Genomic DNA, 23,392 nt, shown 5'->3' with positions numbered 1-23,392 from the left:
CGCCCCAGACGCCATTGCCCATGTGCTCCATCTCGGAGAAGAAGGGGGGAGGAGCCGCCGGATCACGGGCGTGGCATGTCGACGCGTCATAGGAGGTGGGGTCAGCCAGCCCTTACCGGCCAACCAGCACCGCGGTGAGCCAACCGGTAGGCATGCCCTCGGAGCCCACGGCTTGATACGGTCGACAGCAATGAAAGCAACTGCAAGGGGCTGCTTCAGAGAGACGCGTGAGGAGGTTCATGAGAGAGTTGGACAGAGAAGGTACAAGGTCGGTGAGCAGGCACGAAAGAGAGACGTGATCCGGAGTTGGAAGACGAAGGCAAGGGAGAGAGGAGCATCCCAATCGCTGTATGCAATGACCACTCGCAAGTGAACGATACGAGCTCGCTGCCTGCCAGGGTTTCCCGCCACGACGCGAGTCGACCCTTGGAGCCGGACCTCAACGCCACCGTCTGCATGGGCCTTCTCATCCCCTCGTCCAGTGATTCCTGCCTGCTATTCCCCTTTCGTGTGAGTCTGTGTTTTTATTCTGTCTGGGCGTTGATAAGTAAGACTGTTTTAAGGCTTGCCCTGTGTATCTGCTTTTTCCTCCTTGTATATTCCCTTCTTTCGTTTCCTCTTGTAGTGTAGTAAATAAATCATATTTGTTCTTCCTTCACCCTTCTTATTCTTTGGTTCCTCTCATCCGATCGCTTGTGTCCTGTCCCCAATTGAGTACCTGTGGCACGATTTGGCCAACCGCTTTAAATCGGGTTTAGTCAATTGATAACGGCTCGAACCACGGATTGCTAAACCGCTCGGCAAATACCATCTTGTCCGTGGTTCGAGCGGTACTTGTCTCCCTGTTTTGCGGAGGGATTGGTGAAGGTATTCGGGATAACACCTTGACCAATAACCCTGATCAATCCCACCCCGCAAAAGAGCGTTACAAATACCAGGACCGTTCGGACGGCCAGCTTAACAGGACAAGGGGATTAAGCCCCCCTTGCTAACGGGAGTGCCATCCCCCAGATCCGTAATAAATATATATATATATATATATATATATATATATATATATATATATATATATATATATATATATATATATATATATATATATATACATACATACATACATACATATATATATATATGTATATATATATATATATATATATATATATATATATATATATATATATATATATATATATATATATATATATATATATATATATATATATATATATATATATATATATATATATATATATATATATATATATATATATATATATATATATATATATATATATATATATATATATATCTATATATATACAGTGGAACCTTGACTTACGAGTGCCCCAACTTACGAGTTTTTCGAGATACGAGCCGTCGCTCGGGCGGTTTATTGCTTTGAGATGCGAGCCGAGATCCGAGTTACGAGCTTTCGCCACCCGGTCACGTGGTTATCTTGCCGTGCACGTACAGTATCTCTGTCGTATAGCGCTGCATTTTTGTTTTCGCATTTCGGTTATTTTGAGTTTACGCCGCCAGGTGGGTTCCGGTCACGTGGTTATCTTGCCGTGCACGTACAGTATCTCTGTCGTATAGCGCTGCATTTTTGTTTTCGCATTTCGGTTATTTTGAGTTTACGCCGCCAGGTGGGTTCCGGTCACGTGGTTATCTTGCCGTGCACGTACAGTATCTCTGTCGTATAGCGCTGCATTTTTGTTTTCGCATTTTGGTTATTTTGGAAAATTTCATGTTCATGTCGAACATTTCATGTTCATGTTCATGTTTTCATGTTCATGCCATGCCAGGCCACAACTTGTTCAGAGTGCCGGCGATAGCTCGCCTTCTCTTTGTGGAAAACACGGTGAGATCCTTAACATCCAACAACTAATGGGACGCAAACGGGGCGCCCAGTTTAGCGGTACACACATTGATGAATCACCCTGCCTGTGATTCACCCATGACAGGTTATAGCTGGGTCGGGATTCAAACCCAGGCTGGACAGTTTAGACTTAAGAGTCAAGTGTGCGTACCTCCAGTCCAGGCCATCCTGCCAACTTGTATGCTGCATACAGGTGAAATATAAAGCGCGAGATATTTTTATATATACTGTATATTTTAAAAAAAATTGGTGTGGTTTTTGGCGGGCTGGAACGGATTAATAGCATTTCAATGCATTTCAATGGGGAAATTTGATTTGAGATACGAGCAATTTGAGTTACGAGCTCGGTCACAGAACGAATTAAACTCGTAAGTCAAGGTTCCACTGTATATATATATATATATATATATATATATATATATATATATATATATATATATATATTGTTGCGGATATGAGGACTGTGTTTTTTTTGATTGTGTGTATTATTATTATTGTTATTCTGCGCCTCCTGCCTCCGGAGCTGTGTAAAGGTGAAAGGGCGTCCCATAATTAGTCCATAAAGCATCCACACCACAGCTAATCATAGAATACCCCTGTTCAACAGTTATATCTTATTATGTGTTTTAGGGTAAGGCTGTGTCTCCCATTAATTGAAATACTCCATTGCACCAGTGAAAGAGATAGATTCCCTTCATTCCCATTCCCAAAACCTCCATTCCCCCTTTCATCGACTGGAAATTACCTCCCTTCCAATTGCCGCCATTGACCACGAGGCAGGGTCGGAGAAGAAAGGCGGGTCTCCACCTCGTCATAGAGGGGAGGAGTGAGCCAACCCCACTCGACCAACCATGAGCCAGGGGTTTGGTTAGAGAGGGCGGAGGAAGAGCGATCGGGGAGGTTCGCAAAGGTTGAGGGGCGGGGCCTATATAACCCACGGCAGGGGCGTTCCCGAAGCAGTTGAGTCCAGCAGACGAGAGGAGGTCCAAAGCAGTTGAGTCCAGCAGACGAGAGGAGGTCCAAAGCAGTTGAGTCCAGCAGAAGAGAGATGAGCTTTGACGACAGAGAGACGAGAAGAAGTCCAGGGTTGAACTGCAGCTCGAGCCACCGAAACTGCACTCACTGCAGCTCGAGCCACCGAAACTGCACTTGCTGCAGCTCGAGCCACTGAAACTGCATTTGCTGCAGCTGGAGCCACCGAAACTGCAGCCACAGCAGCGTGAGGCCTGGACGGCAGTTTGGAGCAGGGCCGCGAAGGAGCGGCGGCTGCCCACGAGTCGATCAGCTGCAGAACTAGTTGGACCTCCCTATCCCGCCAGCCATCCACCAGCCACCCACCTGCCATCCCTATCATCATTCCCCGTGTAAGTGTGCTCGTAGTCTGTCTTTTGTCTTGTCCCTGGGTAGTAACAATAAGTCTGTATAAGCTAGTATTTTCACTGTGTCACCTGCGTCTCATGTGCTTGTAAATAAACGTGACTGCTGTCTTTTTGCTTATGTGTGTGAATAGTAAATAAATTTATTAGTATTTCCAAACCTTTCTTTGCCTTCGTTTTCCTCTTTGCATTCGGTCGCTTTAGAGTTTTCCCGATTGAATAGCGGTGGCGCGATCTGGCCAAAGTTTGGGGCAAATCGGGTATTAGTCGGGGAATAACTGTTCGGTCGCGGTAATACCAACCGCTCGGTAAATAACATCTTTAACCGCGTCCGTAACAATTGGTAGTCAGGAGTTGGGATTCGAACCTGGGACTAAATTTATTTAGCCCAAATTTTGGACACCAATTGTGTTATTACAGTAACAATTGGTGTCTGGGAGTGAGATACGGACCCGAAGCGCGCTTAACGCGCTCAAAATTACAAGCTCCTGGAAATTTGTTTTGTGTTTTAAAGAAAAACCCGAATTTTGAAATCGCGCCATGGCTGGTCAAGGCGATCGGATGCCGGTGGGTGAGCTAGAGGAGGGGTTAGGAGTAACCCAGGATCAGAGGGACGAAGTAGAGGAGAACATTGGCAATGTGGTTGAGGGAGTATCAGACGCGCAAAATGGTGCTCTCGCGCACGAGGTTACAGGCACACAAAATGGCGGCCTCCCGTACGTGACGGCGATAGCCGGACCCGCAGTGCCAATGGACTGGGGTGTTTTGATGATGCATTTCAGTGCCGCTCTGAGAGGTGACAGTAAGGGATTTGATGCAATGATGGCTACTCAGGGGCTAGACGCGAAAAAAGCGAGGCACGAAGCAAGGTACAACCCGGTTGGATTTCGGGAGCAAATGAACGCCACGGTAAAAAGAATACAGGAAGACATTGACCGCAGGTTGGGCGAGCAGGTCCCACGGGTGCACGAGGAGGTAACGCGGGTCGAGAAGCGCCGGTTGAGCGAAGCGGAGGAAAGCGCGGGTACAATGACGGGGGTAGAAATCGCGACACGGGGTTTGGAAAAGCCGGCGACCGATGAGGTAGAGGGAATTTTATTAAAACCAACGGTCGTCGAGGGGAACAAAGACAAAGCAGTAGTGGGTACAATTAAAATTGAAGAGATGACGGAGGTAGCCCGGGAATTGCAGGGAGAAATGGAATATGTACAAAGTCCCTGCTCAAATCATAATTGTGTGCTCACTAACCAAATAAAGAGTTTGCAGGTTTTGGTGCAGGGAGGAAGAAGAACCCCGAAGGTGAGACGTGCTGTGTATTGTGCGGGGAGATTTTGTAAGAGGATGTTTGGCGACAAAAGAATTTTCGCGCGCTTGGGATCGAGGAAGCATCCGGGCGTTGGTGAAGGGTCCCGTGTGAGTGGAAATGGCACGCGTGTGGAAAAAAAGTGTGCGTCAAGGGGTGAGCGTGTTATGAAGCGCGAGTGTGATACCGAGTGCGAGCGAGAATGCACGTCGGGGTGTACGGAGTGTGACACAGGGAGTGAGAGCAATAAAAAGTGTGCGTCAAGGGGTGAGCGTGTTACGGAGCGCGAGTGTGAAACCGAGTGCGAGCGAGAATGCACGTCGGGGTGTACGGAGTGTGACAGGGAGAGTAAGGTGGTGGTGGAACGTGTGCGAGGAAGCACACCTGAGTTGGTGGTAGCGCGAATGTGGGAGAGCCCATGTGAGCGCGTTAGTGGGTGGATGCCAGAGTGCACGCCCATGGTGAGTGTTATGGAGGACGTAACGGAGGAGAGGTGTGGACCGAGGTGTGCGCAAGAGTGTGCGCAAGAGGTGTGGTGTGTAACAGGGAGAGCGTTGGTGGAATGTACGGACGGCGTTGGAACGCCGGGTTTTGTGAGGGTGAAAGGGGTAGCGTATGCGTGTGAGCATGCCGGTGAAGCATCGACGGTAACCGGGTTAGCGGTTAGGGCGACGGATAGCCGATGCGAGCACTCGGTGCGAGGAGCCCTTTGTTGGATGCGAGGCCCGGCGCGGATCGAAGCTGCGTCGTTTCTCTTCGAAGCGTCGTTGCCGATTCGGGCTTGGCCCCGCCCCGCACGGTCGAGTCCAGGCCTTGTCGGGCCAGGCGACCGGTCCGGTTCAAGGGCGAGTGGGAGGAAGCGGACGGTGCCCCCTCGCGGGGACGGGGTTCCGACCGAGGGAGATTGAGCCATCGGGCCCGGGACCGCAAGGTGCCGCGCCGAGATGGTGCGTGGAACCTCGGCCCAACCAAACCACCTCCCTTGAACCGAAAGCCGGACGGATTCAACCTGCAGGCGACCAAACCACCCGAATTCATTGCTCGGCTTTACGAAGCCGAGTTTAATGATGTCATGACGCACCGAGGCTAGGATATAGCGGACTGTGATGATGGTGATGAAACTGATAGTGTTTTGATCTGAAATTTAGAAAAGTGAATAGAATTGGCAGTAAATAGAAAATTTTTGATTGGTTGGAATTTGGACGAGCAAAATTGATAGTGGGACCTCCCCGATGTGGTGGGATGGCAACCTTGCCATCTCTCACAATCAGAGGGGGGGGGGCAAAGGAGCACTAGATTATGGGGTTGATGGCAGTGAAAACTAGCCCGGGTGGGTTAGGATATTGTGTGTAGGGCCCTAGAGATTGACATTAGGTAACGTTAAGGTTTAGTTAGTGACTGATACCTGTAGTGGGGACGCAGGTAGATTAGAGTGGATAATAATGGCGTGGTATGTGCTTAGTTTAAAGGGAAGACGGGGAGCACTAAGTTAGCAGGGCAACAGGTAGTTCAGATGATGCCGTGTGAGTGTTGGAGGTGTATTCAAGTGTATTGAGCAGTGTGTGAGGAACAGGTGTGAGTGAACAGGTGTGATTGCACAGGTGTGCAACTGAAGAGGTGTATGGAGTAGTGGTGATGGGTGTTGTGTTGACCAAATGGTCCAGGAAGAGGAGGAGGGTGCAGGTGGCACCAGGTGTGAGTGCACAGGTGTGCAACAACAGGTATGAGGAACAGGGGTGTGGAATAAATGGTAGTGTGGAATATCTGGGGTATTGGAATGGATGGTCGTGGAGTGAGTATGGTGGAAATTGTGGAGTGGAGTGGATGGTGCGAAGGTGTGAATGGGGGAAGGATGGACCCCCATCACAGATACCCGGGGCGGGTAGTGTACGTGTTAGGTAGAGGGTACAGGTAAATTGTGGTTGGATATTGGCATCTGTGGTGCGGTTGGAAGAATGATGTTTGGATGGGTGCATTAGTGTTGTGGAAATGGCTGGGCATGTAGCCTGTTAGTGTGTGTAGTTGGTTTGGGCACTCCCCCACTGTGAGGATGTCGGCCAGGTGAGGCCGCAGGTGGGCTCTGGGAGCCGGTAGTTGTTGTGGATGGGGCCTGAGGATCCGGAGGACGGACCCGGGTAGCCCAGTGCCAGAGGGCACCGAGGGGTGACAGAGCCAGGAGGGGCCTTCCCCAGTTAGATAGGTTAGGGTGAGGAGCAGGTAAGCTCGGGAGGCAACTGCAGTGGTGGAGGTGTGCAGGTGGGGTAGACCTGCTGGGAGAGCTACACGTCTCAGCCCAGAAATTGTGCAAGGGCACCGGGAGATGAATCGGGGGAGTGAGTCCCCAAATTGAGAAGCACCACAGTTTGGTCAATGGGAATTGGTTTTTAGAACCCATAGTGTAAGTTGGCCAATGGATTGGCAGGGAAAGACCCCGGGTAGTGTAAAGTGTGTTAAAATCATTTAGAGGATAGTTAGGATGAAGGATCTCCTCGCACCATCTGCATCCACTCACCTGAGGTGACAGGTACTCCGCACCATGCCAGGTTGTTTAATTATTTTTATGTGCAAATGTTTGGAATGTGAGACGCATTATGACGTGGGTGTGACATTGTGCTTTGTGTTCCATCTCTTCCACCTTATGAGGATTGATGATGAATTTGGTGATGGCAAATTTTGGCTAGAGGGATTGTGGAGACGAATTTGGTGTCGAAGAAATATGGGGAAGACGTGACAGTAGCGACGAATTTGTAAAGGTGTAGATTTTGTACATATGGGGTAAGGGCAAGGGTAGTGTAGGTGACAGGGGGGGGTGACGTACGGTCGGGACGAGCTTTCTCACTTCGCCCTCCGTACGCATTTCGCCTTGCATTGCCTTATTGATGTGTACCCTTGTGACCTTACCCCTCGCTCATTTGTCTTCCCCCTTTTGTCTCCCACATGACCTGTGCGCCATTGGGCGCCGAGGGGAGCGTGCGTGAGTCGGCCATTGTGCGCCCGAAATTCCCAGAACCAGCTGTCTGCATCGATGCACCACATTATGGACCACATGCCTGTGGCCGAGCACCATTGATGGACCCCATGGGTTGGGGCATGGCCCCTCTGCTGGAACCGGCCATGAGGGCCCGAAATCTTGCTGGCGGACCTTGGCCACAGGGCACCGATGCCCCACAGGTGAACCACACGTAGTCGGCCCTGTGGGCCATAAATAAAGAAAATAAAATGGACACGTTGGGCACACTTTATTGCAAATAGGCCGCCAGTAAGAAAATGAGAGAGAATGACAACAACTGGAAGAGATAATAATAGCCAGCAGAGGGAGCCGAAGAGCAAGAGACCACCTGCAGGGTTAGGGGTTGTTGATTTATTTTTATTATTGAACATGCATTGAACACTGATGAACTATGGTGACTGCACTGATTGGTGCTTGAGGGTGCTTGTATTGGTGCGTTTTTGGGTGCTTTCATGGTGCATTGATGCAGAGCAGACTGTCTCCCCCCAGAAAGAACAATTACAGGTCCTGGGTTAGTTTTGTAAATAAAAGCAGAGTCATTGTAAATAATGCTCCCCACCGTCAATGTATAGTTTGAAGACCATTCCGCAATTCGGTTAACTGTGGGCGTAAGTCTGTTAGGCAGGGTGCAATGGAGCAGCGGGACACATTTATTTATGTTTTAAAAACTGTCGCACTCAGGGTCAGGTTAAAAGTAGAGGGAACTACACCTACGTGTCACACTAAATAAAAGTTGTAGGCCCGGGACGTGCCTAAGAGGAGGAGGGTGCAGTGTTGCGGATATGAGGACTGTGTTTTTTTGATTGTGTGTATTATTATTATTGTTATTCTGCGCCTCCTGCCTCCGGAGCTGTGTAAAGGTCAAAGGGCGTCCCATAATTAGTCCATAAAGCATCCACACCACAGCTAATCATAGAATACCCCTGTTCAACAGTTATATCTTATTATGTGTTTTAGGGTAAGGCTGTGTCTCCCATTAATTGAAATACTCCATTGCACCAGTGAAAGAGATAGATTCCCTTCATTCCCATTCCCAAAACCTCCATTCCCCCTTTCATCGACTGGAAATTACCTCCCTTCCAATTGCCGCCATTGACCACGAGGCAGGGTCGGAGAAGAAAGGCGGGTCTCCACCTCGTCATAGAGGGGAGGAGTGAGCCAGCCCCACTCGACCAACCATGAGCCAGGGGTTTGGTTAGAGAGGGCGGAGGAAGAGCGATCGGGGAGGTTCTCAAAGGTTGAGGGGCGGGGCCTATATAACCCACGGCAGGGGCGTTCCCGAAGCAGTTGAGTCCAGCAGACGAGAGGAGGTCCAAAGCAGTTGAGTCCAGCAGACGAGAGGAGGTCCAAAGCAGTTGAGTCCAGCAGACGAGAGGAGGTCCAAAGCAGTTGAGTCCAGCAGAAGAGAGATGAGCTTTGACGACAGAGAGACGAGAAAAAGTCCAGGGTTGAACTGCAGCTCGAGCCACCGAAACTGCACTCACTGCAGCTCAAGCCACCGAAACTGCACTTGCTGCAGCTCGAGCCACTGAAACTGCATTTGCTGCAGATGGAGCCACCGAAACTGCAGCCACAGCAGCGTGAGGCCTGGACGGCAGTTTGGAGCAGGGCCGCGAAGGAGCGGCGGATGCCCACGAGTCGATCAGCTACAGAACTAGTTGGACCTCCCTATCCCGCCAGCCATCCACCAGCCACCCACCTGCCATCCCTATCATCATTCCCCGTGTAAGTGTGCTCGTAGTCTGTCTTTTGTCTTGTCCCTGGGTAGTAACAATAAGTCTGTATAAGCTAGTATTTTCACTGTGTCACCTGAGTCTCATGTGCTTGTAAATAAACGTGACTGCTGTCTTTTTGCTTATGTGTGAATAGTAAATAAATTTAGTAGTATTTCCAAACCTTTCTTTGCCTTCGTTTTCCTCTTTGCATTCGGTCGCTTTAGAGTTTTCCCGATTGAATAGCGGTGGCGCGATCCGGCCAAAGTTTGGGGCAAATCGGGTATTAGTCGGGGAATAACTGTTCGGTCGCGGTAATACCAACCGCTCGGTAAATAACATCTTTAACCGCGTCCGTAACAATATATATATATATAAATATATTATAAAACAGGAGTGTCTGTCTGTCTGTCTGTCTGTCTGTCCGTCCGTCCCCAAGCTACTCCATCACTTTTGGGGCGAGCCCCACCAAACCTCCTGTGGAACGTTTTGGGGTAGGACCAGTTGCAACTGCTAAACCAGAAAGCATCTGAAAATGCAAAGCCCATCCGCATCCGTTTGTATTCAGACATCTTCTTCTTCTTTTTCCATATGCTCAAAATAACAAAAATAGTTTTAAAAAAATACAAAAATGAAAATTGATGATTTTACGAAGCCTTGGCCTTTGAGCTTTAGTTCTAAAAAAACAATATGCTTCTAGCTTTTGATTGGTGACCAAATTAATTGACCGAACATGAAAATCTCACTATAATTCACCAAATGTCCGTCCGTCTGTCTGTCCGTCCGTTCGAAGGTACCGCAAAAACGGCTGAACCGATCGCAACGATATTTTGGGTGGGTAATCCTGAGATCTCCAGGAGTAAAATAGGCTACATTGTTTTTCCAATTTCAGCTTTGGCCTCCAGCATTTTCAGGTTTGGACTCCCGCATAACGTTATTTTCCCGGGTGCCGCACAAACGGCTGCACCGATCGGACTCGGTGACCTCGGACAAAGACCTTTTATAGGGACATGGGTTGAATCCCTGCTTGAGAGAATGCCAACCCCCTCCCCACCATCACGACCGTCTCTCCAACTCACAATCCCACGAGATATGCGGAAAGGACGACCCAAAACCAATTATCTTCTGTTTGACTCGTATATAAATATCATTAAAAGTAAATAATGACCTCGGCCAAAGTTCAAACGATGTGGGTTTAATTTATACATGAGAGAATTCCACATAGCTATTTGGGCGGTGTATATGCGAACAGATCGCTGTCTCCATCGATCTTGCCTAGGCCGTAACACCTATCGGTTCAAAATCCTTTTAATTGTTGACTTGGTAGTTTTTACAATGAAGGAAACATTAACAATGTTGTTAAAAGTTTATTTTGTGATTAATTTGTGATTGGAGTTATGTTGTTTGGAATGAAAAAAGAGATATCAAGTTCAAGTGAATGACGACATGCCATTGTCGGGTTTCTCCATTCTAAGCGTGACATTCGCGGATCGCCATATGCAGATTCGCCATGTACTGGATATAGAACAATTCTAACGGGGTACGTTTTTCGTGGAAGTCCTACATATACATACATACATATATACATACATATATACATACATATATACATACATATATACGTACATACATACATACATACATATATACATATACATATGTGTGTATATATATATATATATATATATATATATATATATATATATATATATATATATATATATATATATATATATATATATACACACATGCTTTAACTCTGAGGTGAATAAGCCGAAAATATTGCGGTACTTTTTGGCGCACGCGGGACGGGACCAAAGTACTTACCTGCACGGACGGCCGCCACACGGGTTTATTCCTCGAACCCACAGACACAGAAACGAGACGAGGAAAATCAACAATACAACAAATGAAATGTACAATAATGGATTTCATGAAATTAAATCATGGAAACAAAATGAATGGTGAGGTAAATCTAAATCCTAATTGAGGTACCTCCACACGAGGACTCAAACACAGACAGGGGAATGATAAAATAAAAATAAATAGTTTACGCCGGCTGGTACTCAGCTTTGCGTCCCAACGAGGACTTTGAGGAGCTCGGTGGTCGTCGAACCCGAGTCACCGCGCGGGAAGTGCACAAGATGGTGCAGAGTCGCGCCCGTAGCTAGTTGCAGGCGTGAGGCAAGCAGACGAGTTTGGTCTGCTCGCGACCTCCCCCGTCTCTGAAGAGCACCACTGTCAATAACACCCCCTCCAACGTTGCAAAGGCTCCCAAAAGCTCTGGAATGTTCTCTCCAAAAAGCGCACAAGAGCCAGCCGCAGCCGAGAGACAAAGACAAAAGCGTCCGCCCCACACGAAGCCAACACCAGAGAGAGAGACACACTTCCTCCTCTTCGTTTTCGAACCTTCTTGCTCCCTGACGTCATACGATCAATCGTAAAAGCTCGGGGCGTGGCCTTTTCCTTACTCGGTTGATGTGCGGGGTTAATTGTCCATTACGATCTTTCGTGGGCGGGGTTTATTTATCGATCGTAATGTCCGGGTCTCTGTCGGCATTATGTCGGTTGTTGTGGTTAATGGAGCTGATTGCATGGCTGGCCGAGTGAATGTAAAGAAAATAAGGGAAAATCACAGGATGCAATTACATGCTGGAAATTATCCATAAGCCCTATTTAACCAACACAAAACCACATTTATTTAACTTTCCAGCGCTTTACTAAGGCCTGGATTCCTGTAGAAATTCGTGCACGGCCTCTTGGACCTCTTCGTCGGATCAGAAAGTGGTTCCACCAAGCGCCTCTTTAAGTGGGCCAAAGATGTGGTAATCTGAAGGGGCGAGGTCTGGCGAGTAGGGTGGATGAGGAAGGCACTCAAAATGCAGGTCCAAGATTGTTGCAGCTGTAGCACGGACAGTATGGGGCCGAGCATTGTCATGCTGCAGGAAAACACCGTAGTGAGTAGTCCACAACGTTTTGATCTGATTGCTGGTTTCACATTATTTTTAAGGAGGTCACAGTATGACTCACTGGTGACTGTGGTCCCTCTGGGCATGTAATGCTTTTCAGGTGGGCCTCCGCTATCCCAGAAGAGCATCAGCATCACTTTTCCAGCAGACGGCTGTGTGCGGAATTTTTTGGGCTTCAGTGAAGTTGAACGGCGCCACTCTTTGCATGCGCTCTTCATTTCTGGCTGAAAGTAGTGATCCCAGCTTTCATCCCCAGTCACTACGCGCTGTAAGAAAGCGTCGCCTTCTGTTTCGTAATGCCGCAGAAGTTCTTCACATGCGTCCACTCACCGTTCTTTCAGTTCGGGTGTGAGTTGTCTAGGCACCCACCTTGCAGACACTTTGCGGAACCCCAGCACGTTGTGAATGATATGGTGTGCTGAACCATGGCTAATGTTCAATTGGGAGACCACTTCATCCAGCGCAATGCGACGGTTTTCCCTTAGCACGCGCTCAACTCATGCAACCATTTCTGGTGAGGCCGGCCCAAGCGAGCAATGTCTGCCAAACTGGACACTCCACTTTTAAACTTCCTGTCCCAGTCATACACCTGCTGCAGCGATAAACATGTGTTGCTATATTGCATCTTCATTCTGCGATAGATTTCACTCGGATTTACACCCTCACTTTCCAAGAAACGGATGACAGAACGTTGATCCTCCCCGGTGCATGCTTCTAAGGGAGCCGCCATCTTGGAACTGCTCTACTGACGTCATATGCTCAATGTTGCCAGATCTAAAACAGGCAAAACATGACTCTTACCCATAGATATAACATATGTCGTCTGCAACTACACACATTACATTCTCGAATTTATATCGCCATTTTAAGGTTAGTTATTGACTGGCCCTCGTACATCGAAATGTCTCCTACGCGTTTCCTATCTCCACTATGGTATCCTGTCACCTACCCAAACAAACGTAACAATATATACATATGTACACATATACATACATATATACACATGTACATATATACAAACGTACATATATACAAACGTACATATATACATGACATATAAAAATATATATATATTTTTTTTAGCAGACCAGGACCAGGGGCCATAGCCTGCAGGTAAAGAAAGAGGAGAGTTACAACAACAACATGCATTTTAAGGCCGTTTTCGCTGCTAGAGCAGGGGTTAGCCTTGCGGTCCCCATGACAATCTTCTCCATTTTGCCCTATTTTCTGCATCTCTCCTTGTTAACCCCCTTGCCCGCATTTCTTCTTCCACCATCTTTAGCCAAGTCTTTCTCGGTCTTCCCCGTCCTCTACTTCCTTCTACATTAATTTCCATCACTCTTCTCAACCAGTCACTTTCATCCTTCCTCAACACATGACCAAACCATCTCAACCTGTTCCTCTTCACAGCATCAATCACAGGCAATATTCCCATCATCTTTCGCAATTCATCATTTGTCTTCCTCTCTCTCAACGATACTCTGCACATCCATCGAACCATTCGTATTTCCACCCTTTCCAGCCTTCGTTGCTGCTCTACGTTCATTACCCATGTCTCGCTCCCATAAATCATAACACTTCTCACACATGCAGCATACACCTTTCCCTTCAGCTTCGGCGACACTCTCCTCCTCATCAGCACGCCACTCAGTTCCCGAAACATCTTCCATGCACATCTCACTCGAGCAACCGTTGCCGAGTCTGATCCACCTTCTCCATTCAGCATGTCTCCGAGGTAGCAAAATGTTTTCACACCTTCCAGCTTCACGCCGTCTCCAAGATCCAACTCAACATTTCCTCCATCTGCAGCTCCCTCTGTGCACACCTTACATTTGAATGTAGCTGCCACACTGGTAAATGACCCTCTCAGACCACTACATTTTTGATGAACCCACTCAGCGCACATTGTACATTGAATGGAGTTCACTCCGACACCCTTCCTGCACACAGCACATGGCCACTTCCCAGTTCTTTCCACCTCACCACATGCTTTACCACTTGCCATCACCTTTGTCTTTCTGATATTCACCTTCAGACATTTTGTCTCCATACATTCCTTCCACTTGTTCATCTTTTCCTTCAGTCCATCCATACTTTCCGCAATCAACACCAGATCATCTGCATACAACAACTCCCACGGTAAACCCTCCTTTACGTTCTGAGCCAGCACCTCCATCACAGCTGCAAATAGTAGTGGACTTAGTACCGACCCCTGATGCACTCCCACCTTCACCTCAAACTCACCACTGTTCCCGTCCTTCGTCCTTACAGCTGTGCGCGCTCTTTTGTACATTGCCATCACTACTCTGATCAACCATTCCTCCACTCCTAACTTCCTCAATGCCCATGTCAATACTTTGCGTGGAACCCTATCGAATGCTTTCTCCAGATCAACCAACCCAAAAAACAACTTCTTCCTCTTCTCCATGTACCTCTCCTGCAACTGCCTCACAATGAAAAGCGCATCTGTCATTCCTCTTCCTGGCATAAATCCAAACTGCATTTCGTCGATCTTCACTTTCTTCCTTATCCTCCTCTCCAACACCCTTTCCAATACCTTCATTCCATGCTCCAATAACTTTATCACTCGGTACGGGCCACACTCCAGAGGGTCACCTTTCCCCTTGTATAGAGGGATGACGGTACTCAGTTCCCAATCCACTGGAATGCGGCCTTCTTTCACCACCAGATTACAGATCTCTGTCATTCTCTTCACACCCCAACTTCCTGCTGCCTTCAACATATCTCCCACAACTCCTGTCGGCCCTCCCGCTTTTCCACTCTTCATTGCTTTTATCGCTTCCTCAACTTCCTTCTCAGTTATCTTCTCTGCCGGTCCTAAAACTGGGTTACTCTCTATGTTGCCATCCCATTCATTCTCTGTATTCAACAGCATTTCCATATATCTTTTCCATCTTCCTTTAATTCCATCTGGGTCGACAACGATTTGTCCCACTTCATCCTTCAAGCAACTCACCCCCATCACATCACACCTCTCTTTCGCTATGTGCTTTGCAATCCTGAATACTGCTTTCTGACCCTCTTCCGAATCCAAGCGTTCTCCGAACATTTTCCTACATGCCTCCTGCGCCTTTGCTACCTCTTTCTTTGCAGCCTTCCTGGCTGCCTTATAACTTTCATGCTCTGCTGTTTCTTCTCCCATACCCTTCGCCTTCTGCCACTCCTTGAACTTCTTCCTCTTCTCGTCAATCCTCTTTCCAACTTCATCATCCCACCACCATGTTTCCGAGTGCCTCGGTGGTCCTTTTGTCCATCCATATACCTCACCAACAGCTCCCAACAGACTAGCTTTCATTGACATCCAACCACTTTCAAGCTCAACCACATCATCCTCTACCCTACTCAGCCTCTCTTTTAATGCCTCCCTTACTGTCACCTCTTTCAACCTCCACACCTTCATTCTCGGTTGGTACTTCACCCGCCGAGCTCTCCTCGCACCTTTCACCCTTATGTCGCAGACAACCAAGTGGTGCTGTGAAACAGCCTCCTCCCCCGGGATCACCTTTGTGTCCCGGAGGTGCCCACTATCTCGCCTACGCACCATCAGGTAGTCAACGGTTGTCGTCGACCCACCTGACGTGTATGTAACAAGCTTATTATCCTCTTTCTGGAACTGAGTATTACAAATCAACAAATCAGCTCCATCAGCAAACTCCAAAATGCTTTCACCTTCTCCATTTCTCACACCATATCCGTAACCCCCATGAACTCCCTCAAAACCATCCATACTCCTTCCCACATGTCCATTCAGGTCTCCTCCCACCACAACAACTTCCTCATCTTTCACGTTTTCCATCAGCTTCTCTATCGCACACCAGAACTTGTCCTTCTCTTCATCGCTTCGACCAACCTGCGGAGCATATCCCGAGATGACGTTCAGCAAGAGCTTTCCAATCATCATTTTCACCATCATCAACCTATCACTCACTCTAGTCACACTCACCACACTGTCTACAAACTCCTCAGAAAACAGGACACCAACACCATTCACGCCCTCTGGGCACCCTTGCCACACAAACTTGTATTTCTGTCCCTGCCTACCCTTCACCATTCTCACACCACTTCCCTTCCATCTAGTCTCCTGCACACAACATATGTCCACTCTTCTTCTGACCAATACTTCCACCACTTCTCCTGATCTCCCTGTCATTGTCCCTACATTCCATGTCCCAAACCTCAGAAACCGATCTCCACTTCGGGCTGCACCCTGCCCATATGTAGTTGTAATCGTCATGGTTCTCTTTTTGAGGCAATGTTTTTATGGCCGGATGCCCTTCCTGACGCCAACCCTCTTAGTCGTCTCTTATGACACGCAGGGATACGGTGTACCTATTCTGACCAGGGTACACACTGGGAAACGTTTAAAACATGGAAATTCTGTGGGGGGAGGCGGGGGCGGCGTCAGCATCACGGCTGCGGTTTAAACATATTCCAACAATATCCAAAGAGGAGAGTTAGGACAGTAATAATTAAGGTAACTGGTTTTTCAGTGAAAGAGTTGTTAACGCATGGAATGGTCTACCTAGAAAGGTTGTGGCAGCAGAAAGAGTAGATCGGTTTAAATTGGGATTTGATAGGTATCTAGATGTATTGGAGATAAAGTGGTGTTGGGATATTGGCAGGAATTTTCGGTAGCTTGCGTGTGAATGTGTGATGGTATCTGGTGTTGGTTCAGCGAGGGAATTATGGGCCAAATGGTCTCCTCCTGCACCAAATGCTTCCTTGTAATGATGTCACTGAGGATCTCACCCAGAAGCACTGCCTGGCACAGCCAAAAGGGGCTCCTTTAACAAGATCAATTTGACCCAGCAAAGTCATTGTTGGAAAGTTAGAAACACTCGATTCCGAATCGACATGATTGAAAAAACTTCATCCGAGACAAATTGTGCTCACCACATAAAACAGTAATTAGCAGAGTGAATGAAGAGGCTGTTTGGAGTTTAAACAACCTTTTGCTTGTGGAACACTGACAACATTAATGCTATAGATTTGTATTTTATTCTCAATCGTGGATGAAGCATACAATACGTAGAGGGTAGCGGACAAGCAGCTCTTCAAGAACAGAACTTTGCCAATGCAGTTTAATGCATATTCGTCCGTCATCATGGTATTATTTATACTTGAACTGCAATCATCATGTAACATAACATACTCTCTTATGGAGCATCACTTCTGCCGGCACCGTTTCATTAGCTCGGACTTACCCACATTAATCCTTCAAAACCACAAGCCTGGTGTTGGCTTAACGGTTTAGGTGCTTGGCTTAAGATCTTAGGGTCTTGAGTTTGAGTCCGTGTTGTGAAATGGCATCACGTGGGTTGACTCAGCCTGTCATCCTTCCGAGGTTGGCAAAATGAGTACCAGCTTACTGGTGACGGAGCACTGCATCAGCGGCTCAACCGTGCTGCTAGCAACGATGCAACCAGCAGCCACAGGCTGCATACTAAATGACAATGATTGGTAAACTGAGGGACACAGGTTGAGTTAAATTTGAAACTCGAAATGAAACCCGAGCCATATCACCCTGAATCTATTTCAGGGAAAAGTACAGTGCACACAAATACATCTAATAGCCATCAAAAGCCTAAATTGCAGACTATCTTTGCAAGTGAGTCATTTGCCTCAAAGGCCATTGCCAGGAAACATATATGTATCTATTAACGCAATGAGGATGCTTGCAGGTATTCGGGCTGGAGCAACCGACTGAGTCACAAGGCAAGCGGGAGTGGAGGCGGGGTAGGTGGTCCAGGTTCACAGGGTCACAGGCATGAAAATCTCCAACAAAACAATTTCTCATGAGATTCGACCAAAATCTGATTGGATCAAATGTCATGAGAAATGACGAGATTTCTGGTGAGAGCAGACCTTTTGATTCAGGAAGGTGAAACCTTTTTGCATCCATACCATTGTTTGCTGCATAACGTACAGCTTCTAGCACCTCAATTACATTGAAGAGGTGGGAGATTCTGCATCAAATTTGTTATGATGTAAAAACGATTGGGGATATTGAAAGTGAAATACGAAGACGCCATAGCCGTTGAGCCAGCCTTTTACGAGTTTTTTGTATACAAGGTCAAGGCACATGGAAAATATGTAGAGCTGGAGCCGAAGCCTCCAACTCAGCTGAAAAGGTTACCAATTTTGGTGATCACAATGTCTGTTAGATACTCTAATTCGAGGAACTGAACATCTGCAGGATGCTGAGTGGTGGGTCTGCCCATGAAAGGGACTGGAAAGGGTCTCAGAAATTGTGCTAGATCAGCTGAAATGGTTACCTGCTGTAACTACATCGCGATGCTAGTACACAATCTCCTGAACACTGCTATATCACTGACAGACAGATTCAATGGTGGAAGGGCCCTGGCAGACCCTCTTAAGAGGTGCTCAGAAATGCGCTCAATCAGCGAATAGAGTTACCAATTGGAATCTACCTCATAATGCACTCGACAACATTCAAATACTGGCATATCCCATGACAGACCTTCTAGTGGTAGGGTGCCCCAAACAGACACTCCAAAGTAGGTAATCACTACAAGTTATACTGAGCACCATTATAACAAGCACCAAGGGACGAAAATACCCTATGGCCATATTGTCCTGGCCTGCAGGGATCCAGTTTAAATATCATTGCCTAACCCCATCCTCCGTGTCTTCCAGCCAACCAGCCAGTAACACATGCAGCTTGCCCTGCCCAGACCTCGCCCAAATCTTAGTTCCTGGAATCACTGAGGCAATCTCCCAATACACTACAACCCTTTGACAAATTAGCAGTACAGAAAAGGAGGTCGTTGCCGTGCTGTCAGCACTTTTGCTCACCTAGCACATGCTTGATTTGAGGAGTTTGTCTCATTCAAGATATGAGGAAAATGTGAACACACGTCCTCCGCAGATTTTGCAGAGGCGTCATCTCAAGTTGCTGGAGCTTTTCTCCCTTGCTTGCTTTTGCTCATTTTGGCACTGGTGTACAATGAATGTCGCTTCCGACAATGAAATATTTTGTGGGGATACTTTGTCATTACGTGGTTCATTGGACGGAAACATGGATGATGATGCACTACGGAAGGAAACTGGTGACTTGCAAATTCCGTCTGATGAAAACGGAACCTCAGCATCAATGGAAACATCACTCCAGGAGTCAGAAGGGAGAGAAAGTGAGTACAAAAAACTTTTAATTTGCAGTGCTCTTATATACTGTGATCGAGTTTTGTGTAGGCCTTCCAGTTTTTGATCCTACCTGGACAATCATTGTGTCAATCGTACCTTGTAAGCGATATAAATGAAGTTTTTCAATGAAGTTTGAGCATTACATGTCACAGTGCTTCGATATGCGGCGTCGACCTCTTATGGGCCCGATACTGCAGTGTCTGAGCAGTTAGAGGGCGTTGGCAATGCTACGTTATGGGATCCAGCTTCCTCTCTAGAGTATTAACAACAGATGGAATCAAAAGTGAAATATAAAAAAACAGTTTCTGTATGTTTCTTATAATGTGAAGATTACGTGTGGGGAAATTATCACCTAAATACAATTCGTTTTCGTGAAAATCGCGGAATTCTCTCAGATTGACAGATTCCATATTTGCGGCGGAAGGTATCTTGCCTCACCTTCCGCACGTCATCCAACTGTGATCAGGGAGGAGAGTGAGATGGGATCTCTAGTCTAGCCTGTATTTTATATTTTGTCCAGTAGGAATCAAACCTTTATCAATATACATTTGTCACTGTGACCCAGGCTCTTTGTATTTCAGGACCCTCCAGTGGACTCAAGTTCGAACGAAAATGGACGAGGATTGCAAAATGAAAGCTTTCACTGACATCAAGCATGGGCATCCGTAAAGGCGCCACCAGGTTGAGAGCGCTGTTGTCATCCGATTGCTGAAGATGTGAACAAAAACGCTTTATTAATTGCATCGCGCGTCCTGCCTCGGATACCGTCCTACCTGCCTCGGATACACGGCAGTGGAATGGCCCACTTTGGCTCCTGTAAAACATCCAGTAAAAAGGCTAAGGTCAAAACCAGGCGGAGTGGCAGCCTCCCAGAATCGGATGAACATGGGTTGCTCAAAGGTTTGTGTGTCTTTCGCAGCCGCCATCAAAAAAAAACTAAAGAGCAAGGGGAAGGGGACTCTCAAAATGTGGCATGTTGCTGGATGTGAGTCATTGTGTTCCAGAGTCAAGAAGTCCAGCAATGAGTGTATCAAGTATTTGGTCCGCAGTGGAGTTGACCTCATCGCCACAGAGGCTGAGTATCACAAATCGTGTCGTGTTCAGTTTGATAAGGAAACGGATCCAAACAGGAACCTGAACCATGCAGCAGCCGTCAAGTTCACCATGCCACATTCATGGCATTGTGTATGTACATTCAAGAAGCAGTGATTTAACAACAAAGGTCTGTCGGCTGGTATCTGGACTCTTAGATGTGCACACTGTACAGGCTTCAGTACATCGAACACAGTGGAAGTGAAGCTGATATTTTTTTAGGACACCAACGATCAGCGATGACTATGTGGAAACTATCGATCGCAAAGGAAATGCATGGCTTCTGAAGCTGTGTACAACGTTAGTAGAGGTACCGTCCAGCCATGGAAACACACAATCCTAGGACTAGCATTAGGATCCATCACCAGTTCCAATATGACGAAGCAGGTTTTGAATAGGGAAGGTCATTCAATCAACTACAGCAAAATGAAACGCCTTGAAACGGAGTTCGCGTATTCAGCGTTATCTGACGGGCGGAATGCACCTGATATGTTACTATTACTACTGATTACTAATATCACTGAGGCTAGTAATGTTACACTCACTACAGGATTGGCAGAAACCGCGGAAAGTATGTTGACGCTGAACGAAAGCGATGATCGAAATATAGCTCCATTCAGGTCACCACTGAACAGAGCCAACTTCACAACTTCACTTCACAAGGTTACCTTGATGAAACTAATTCGGACTTGGTGAAACCCCCTACCCCCACCAGATGAAACACCCCACCAGCTATTACAGCAGGTAACCAGCACATCGACAGTCTCGACCGACATCATCCACGGAAATTTCCAACAAAGCCTCCACGAGCGTTGTAGAAGCAAAGCCTTTGCCTACCAATGTGGAGCGATCACAAACTGGAAACAAGCCTTCGATGAAACTGTTGGATCCATATGAGTTTGGGAAAACGTGGTCAGAGACTCTTCCGCTGCTGGTTTCATGAGCAAATATGTGAAGGGTGTTATAAATACTTGTTATAATGGTGCTCAGTATTATGAGTGATTATGAGTAGATGAGTAGACTATCCATTGTGTGCATCAGTGAAATTCACGCACAGTATATCATCTATCATCTCAAAGAGATTATGCTTGCACGATGCAAGTTCTACAATCATGTGTATTTTGAGGATGACGTACTTTAAGGCCTCTATCTGGGACATCTCACCACCAAAAATATCTGTCGATGGTTGTTCTTGCAAGTGAGTGACACAGACAACAATTTCCACTTGTTTTTGATCTGTAACCCAAATATCTATCCGAGCTCATTTTGGGGCTGACCGACTTTGGAGTGTCTGTTTTGGGCACCCCACCAGCAGAAGGTTTGTCATGGGTTATGTCAGTATTGGAATGTTGCAGAGTGCATTTTGAGGTAGGTTCAAATCGGTAACTCGATTCGCTGATCGAGTGCATTTCTAAACACCCCTTAAGAAGGCCTATCAGAGCTCTTCCATCATTGAATCTGTCTGTCAGTGATATAGCAGTGTTCAGGAGATTGTATACTAGCATCGCGATGTAGTTACAGCAGGTAACCATTTCAGCTTATCTAGCACAATTTCTGAGACCCTTTCCAGTCCCTTTCACGGGCAGACCCACCATTCAGCATCTGGCAGGCGTTCAGTTCTTCGAATTAGAGTATCTAACAGACATTGTGATCACCAAATTGGTAACCTTTTCAGCTGAGTTGGAGGCCTCGGGCTCCTGAACGGATCAGGGCACAATGGAACAAATGGAACAGCAGAGAGAGAGAGAGGTGGTGAAAACACCAATAGCAGGGTTGAAGGACAACACAGAGGGAGGCCAGAGAAATAAGGGAAGTGAGGAGGAGTGAGGGGTAGGGGAGGACGCATCCATGTGGTGGACAAGATCAATATGGAAACAAACTCTCAGGAAGGAAATACGAGAAATTTTGAAGGAGATGTGCTTGAGGATGGGAGTGTTAGGGGAGGGGGAGGGAGGGAGGGTTAACGGGCATAGAAAAGATCATGGTTTGGATGGGGGAAATCTGAGAAGGTGGTAAACAGCTGTGTTGAGGACCGGGAGGAAAGAATGAGATTGAAGATAATGTGGAAGTTTGTTCCACAGGTGGGAAGAAAAATAAAAATGAATGAGTGGAGGTGAGCAGTGGTCCTGGGTTTCAGGTGTTTCACCAGCAGGGTATTGGTGGTGGACCATACGTGCACCCTGCAGAAAATGTTCACAACAGTTACACCTTGTAATTTTGAATAACGAATGGGAATGTGAAAAGGACTTGTGTAAGATGTTTCAACACTGAAAATGATACTGCAACAAGCATGTGGTATATTGTTTGATGATGTGTTTAACCTATACAGAGCAACAACGAAAGCTTTAACAAGGCAAACACATATGAGTTTTGAAAATGTCATTTTATACAACAACAACAACCCCCTTCTTCTAAATCCATATCGAAAATGGAAATCTCACCTTTTTGGTCATGACAATAGCTGAAGCTCCGCGGATTCCCACGATGGGGATGAGCATTTGCGAAGAAACAAAATCCAACACCTGTCACAATAACATACAAAACGTTATTGCTTCCATTCCTGCACACAGACCATCCAGTGATCAGCAAGTCTGCAGCCAAGCATGCAAAGCCCATGGCTGACATTAAAAACTGTGATGTTTACAATTTCACTCTTTCATAACTATGGTGTCCTCTAGTTGTAAATGCCATATACCAAAATGTATCAAATACTGGCTGAAGTACCGGCATTGCCCGGAAGGAGGGGGGCAGAGGGAGGAGAAAGGGGGGATGGAGGGGACGTGGAGTGAAGAGGGGGTGGGGGAGGGGGCAGGGTAGGAGTGAGCAGAGAGAGGAGAGGGAGTGGAGAGATATACGGAATGTA

At 47.0% G+C, this 23,392-nt stretch overlaps 1 protein-coding gene across 1 annotated transcript in view; it reads right to left on the bottom strand.

Moving 5' to 3' along the window:
- GRIN2C (glutamate ionotropic receptor NMDA type subunit 2C) overlaps positions 1 to 23,147 on the bottom strand; it is a 317,789-nt gene extending 294,642 nt beyond the window's left edge. Inside the window, exon 1 of the mRNA XM_078778806.1 lies at positions 22,971 to 23,147. Coding sequence (XP_078634932.1) covers positions 22,971 to 23,027 — 57 coding nt within the window. The 5' untranslated portion in view covers positions 23,028 to 23,147. The remainder of the gene's footprint in view (positions 1 to 22,970) is intronic.
- Positions 23,148 to 23,392: the final 245 nt, after the last annotated feature.

The sequence above is a fragment of the Myxine glutinosa genome, chromosome 5 (assembly GCF_964187855.1).
Source record: "Myxine glutinosa chromosome 5, kmMyxGlut1.1, whole genome shotgun sequence".
Lineage (NCBI taxonomy): Eukaryota > Metazoa > Chordata > Myxini > Myxiniformes > Myxinidae > Myxine > Myxine glutinosa.
This window is presented reverse-complemented; position numbering and strand designations above follow the sequence as displayed.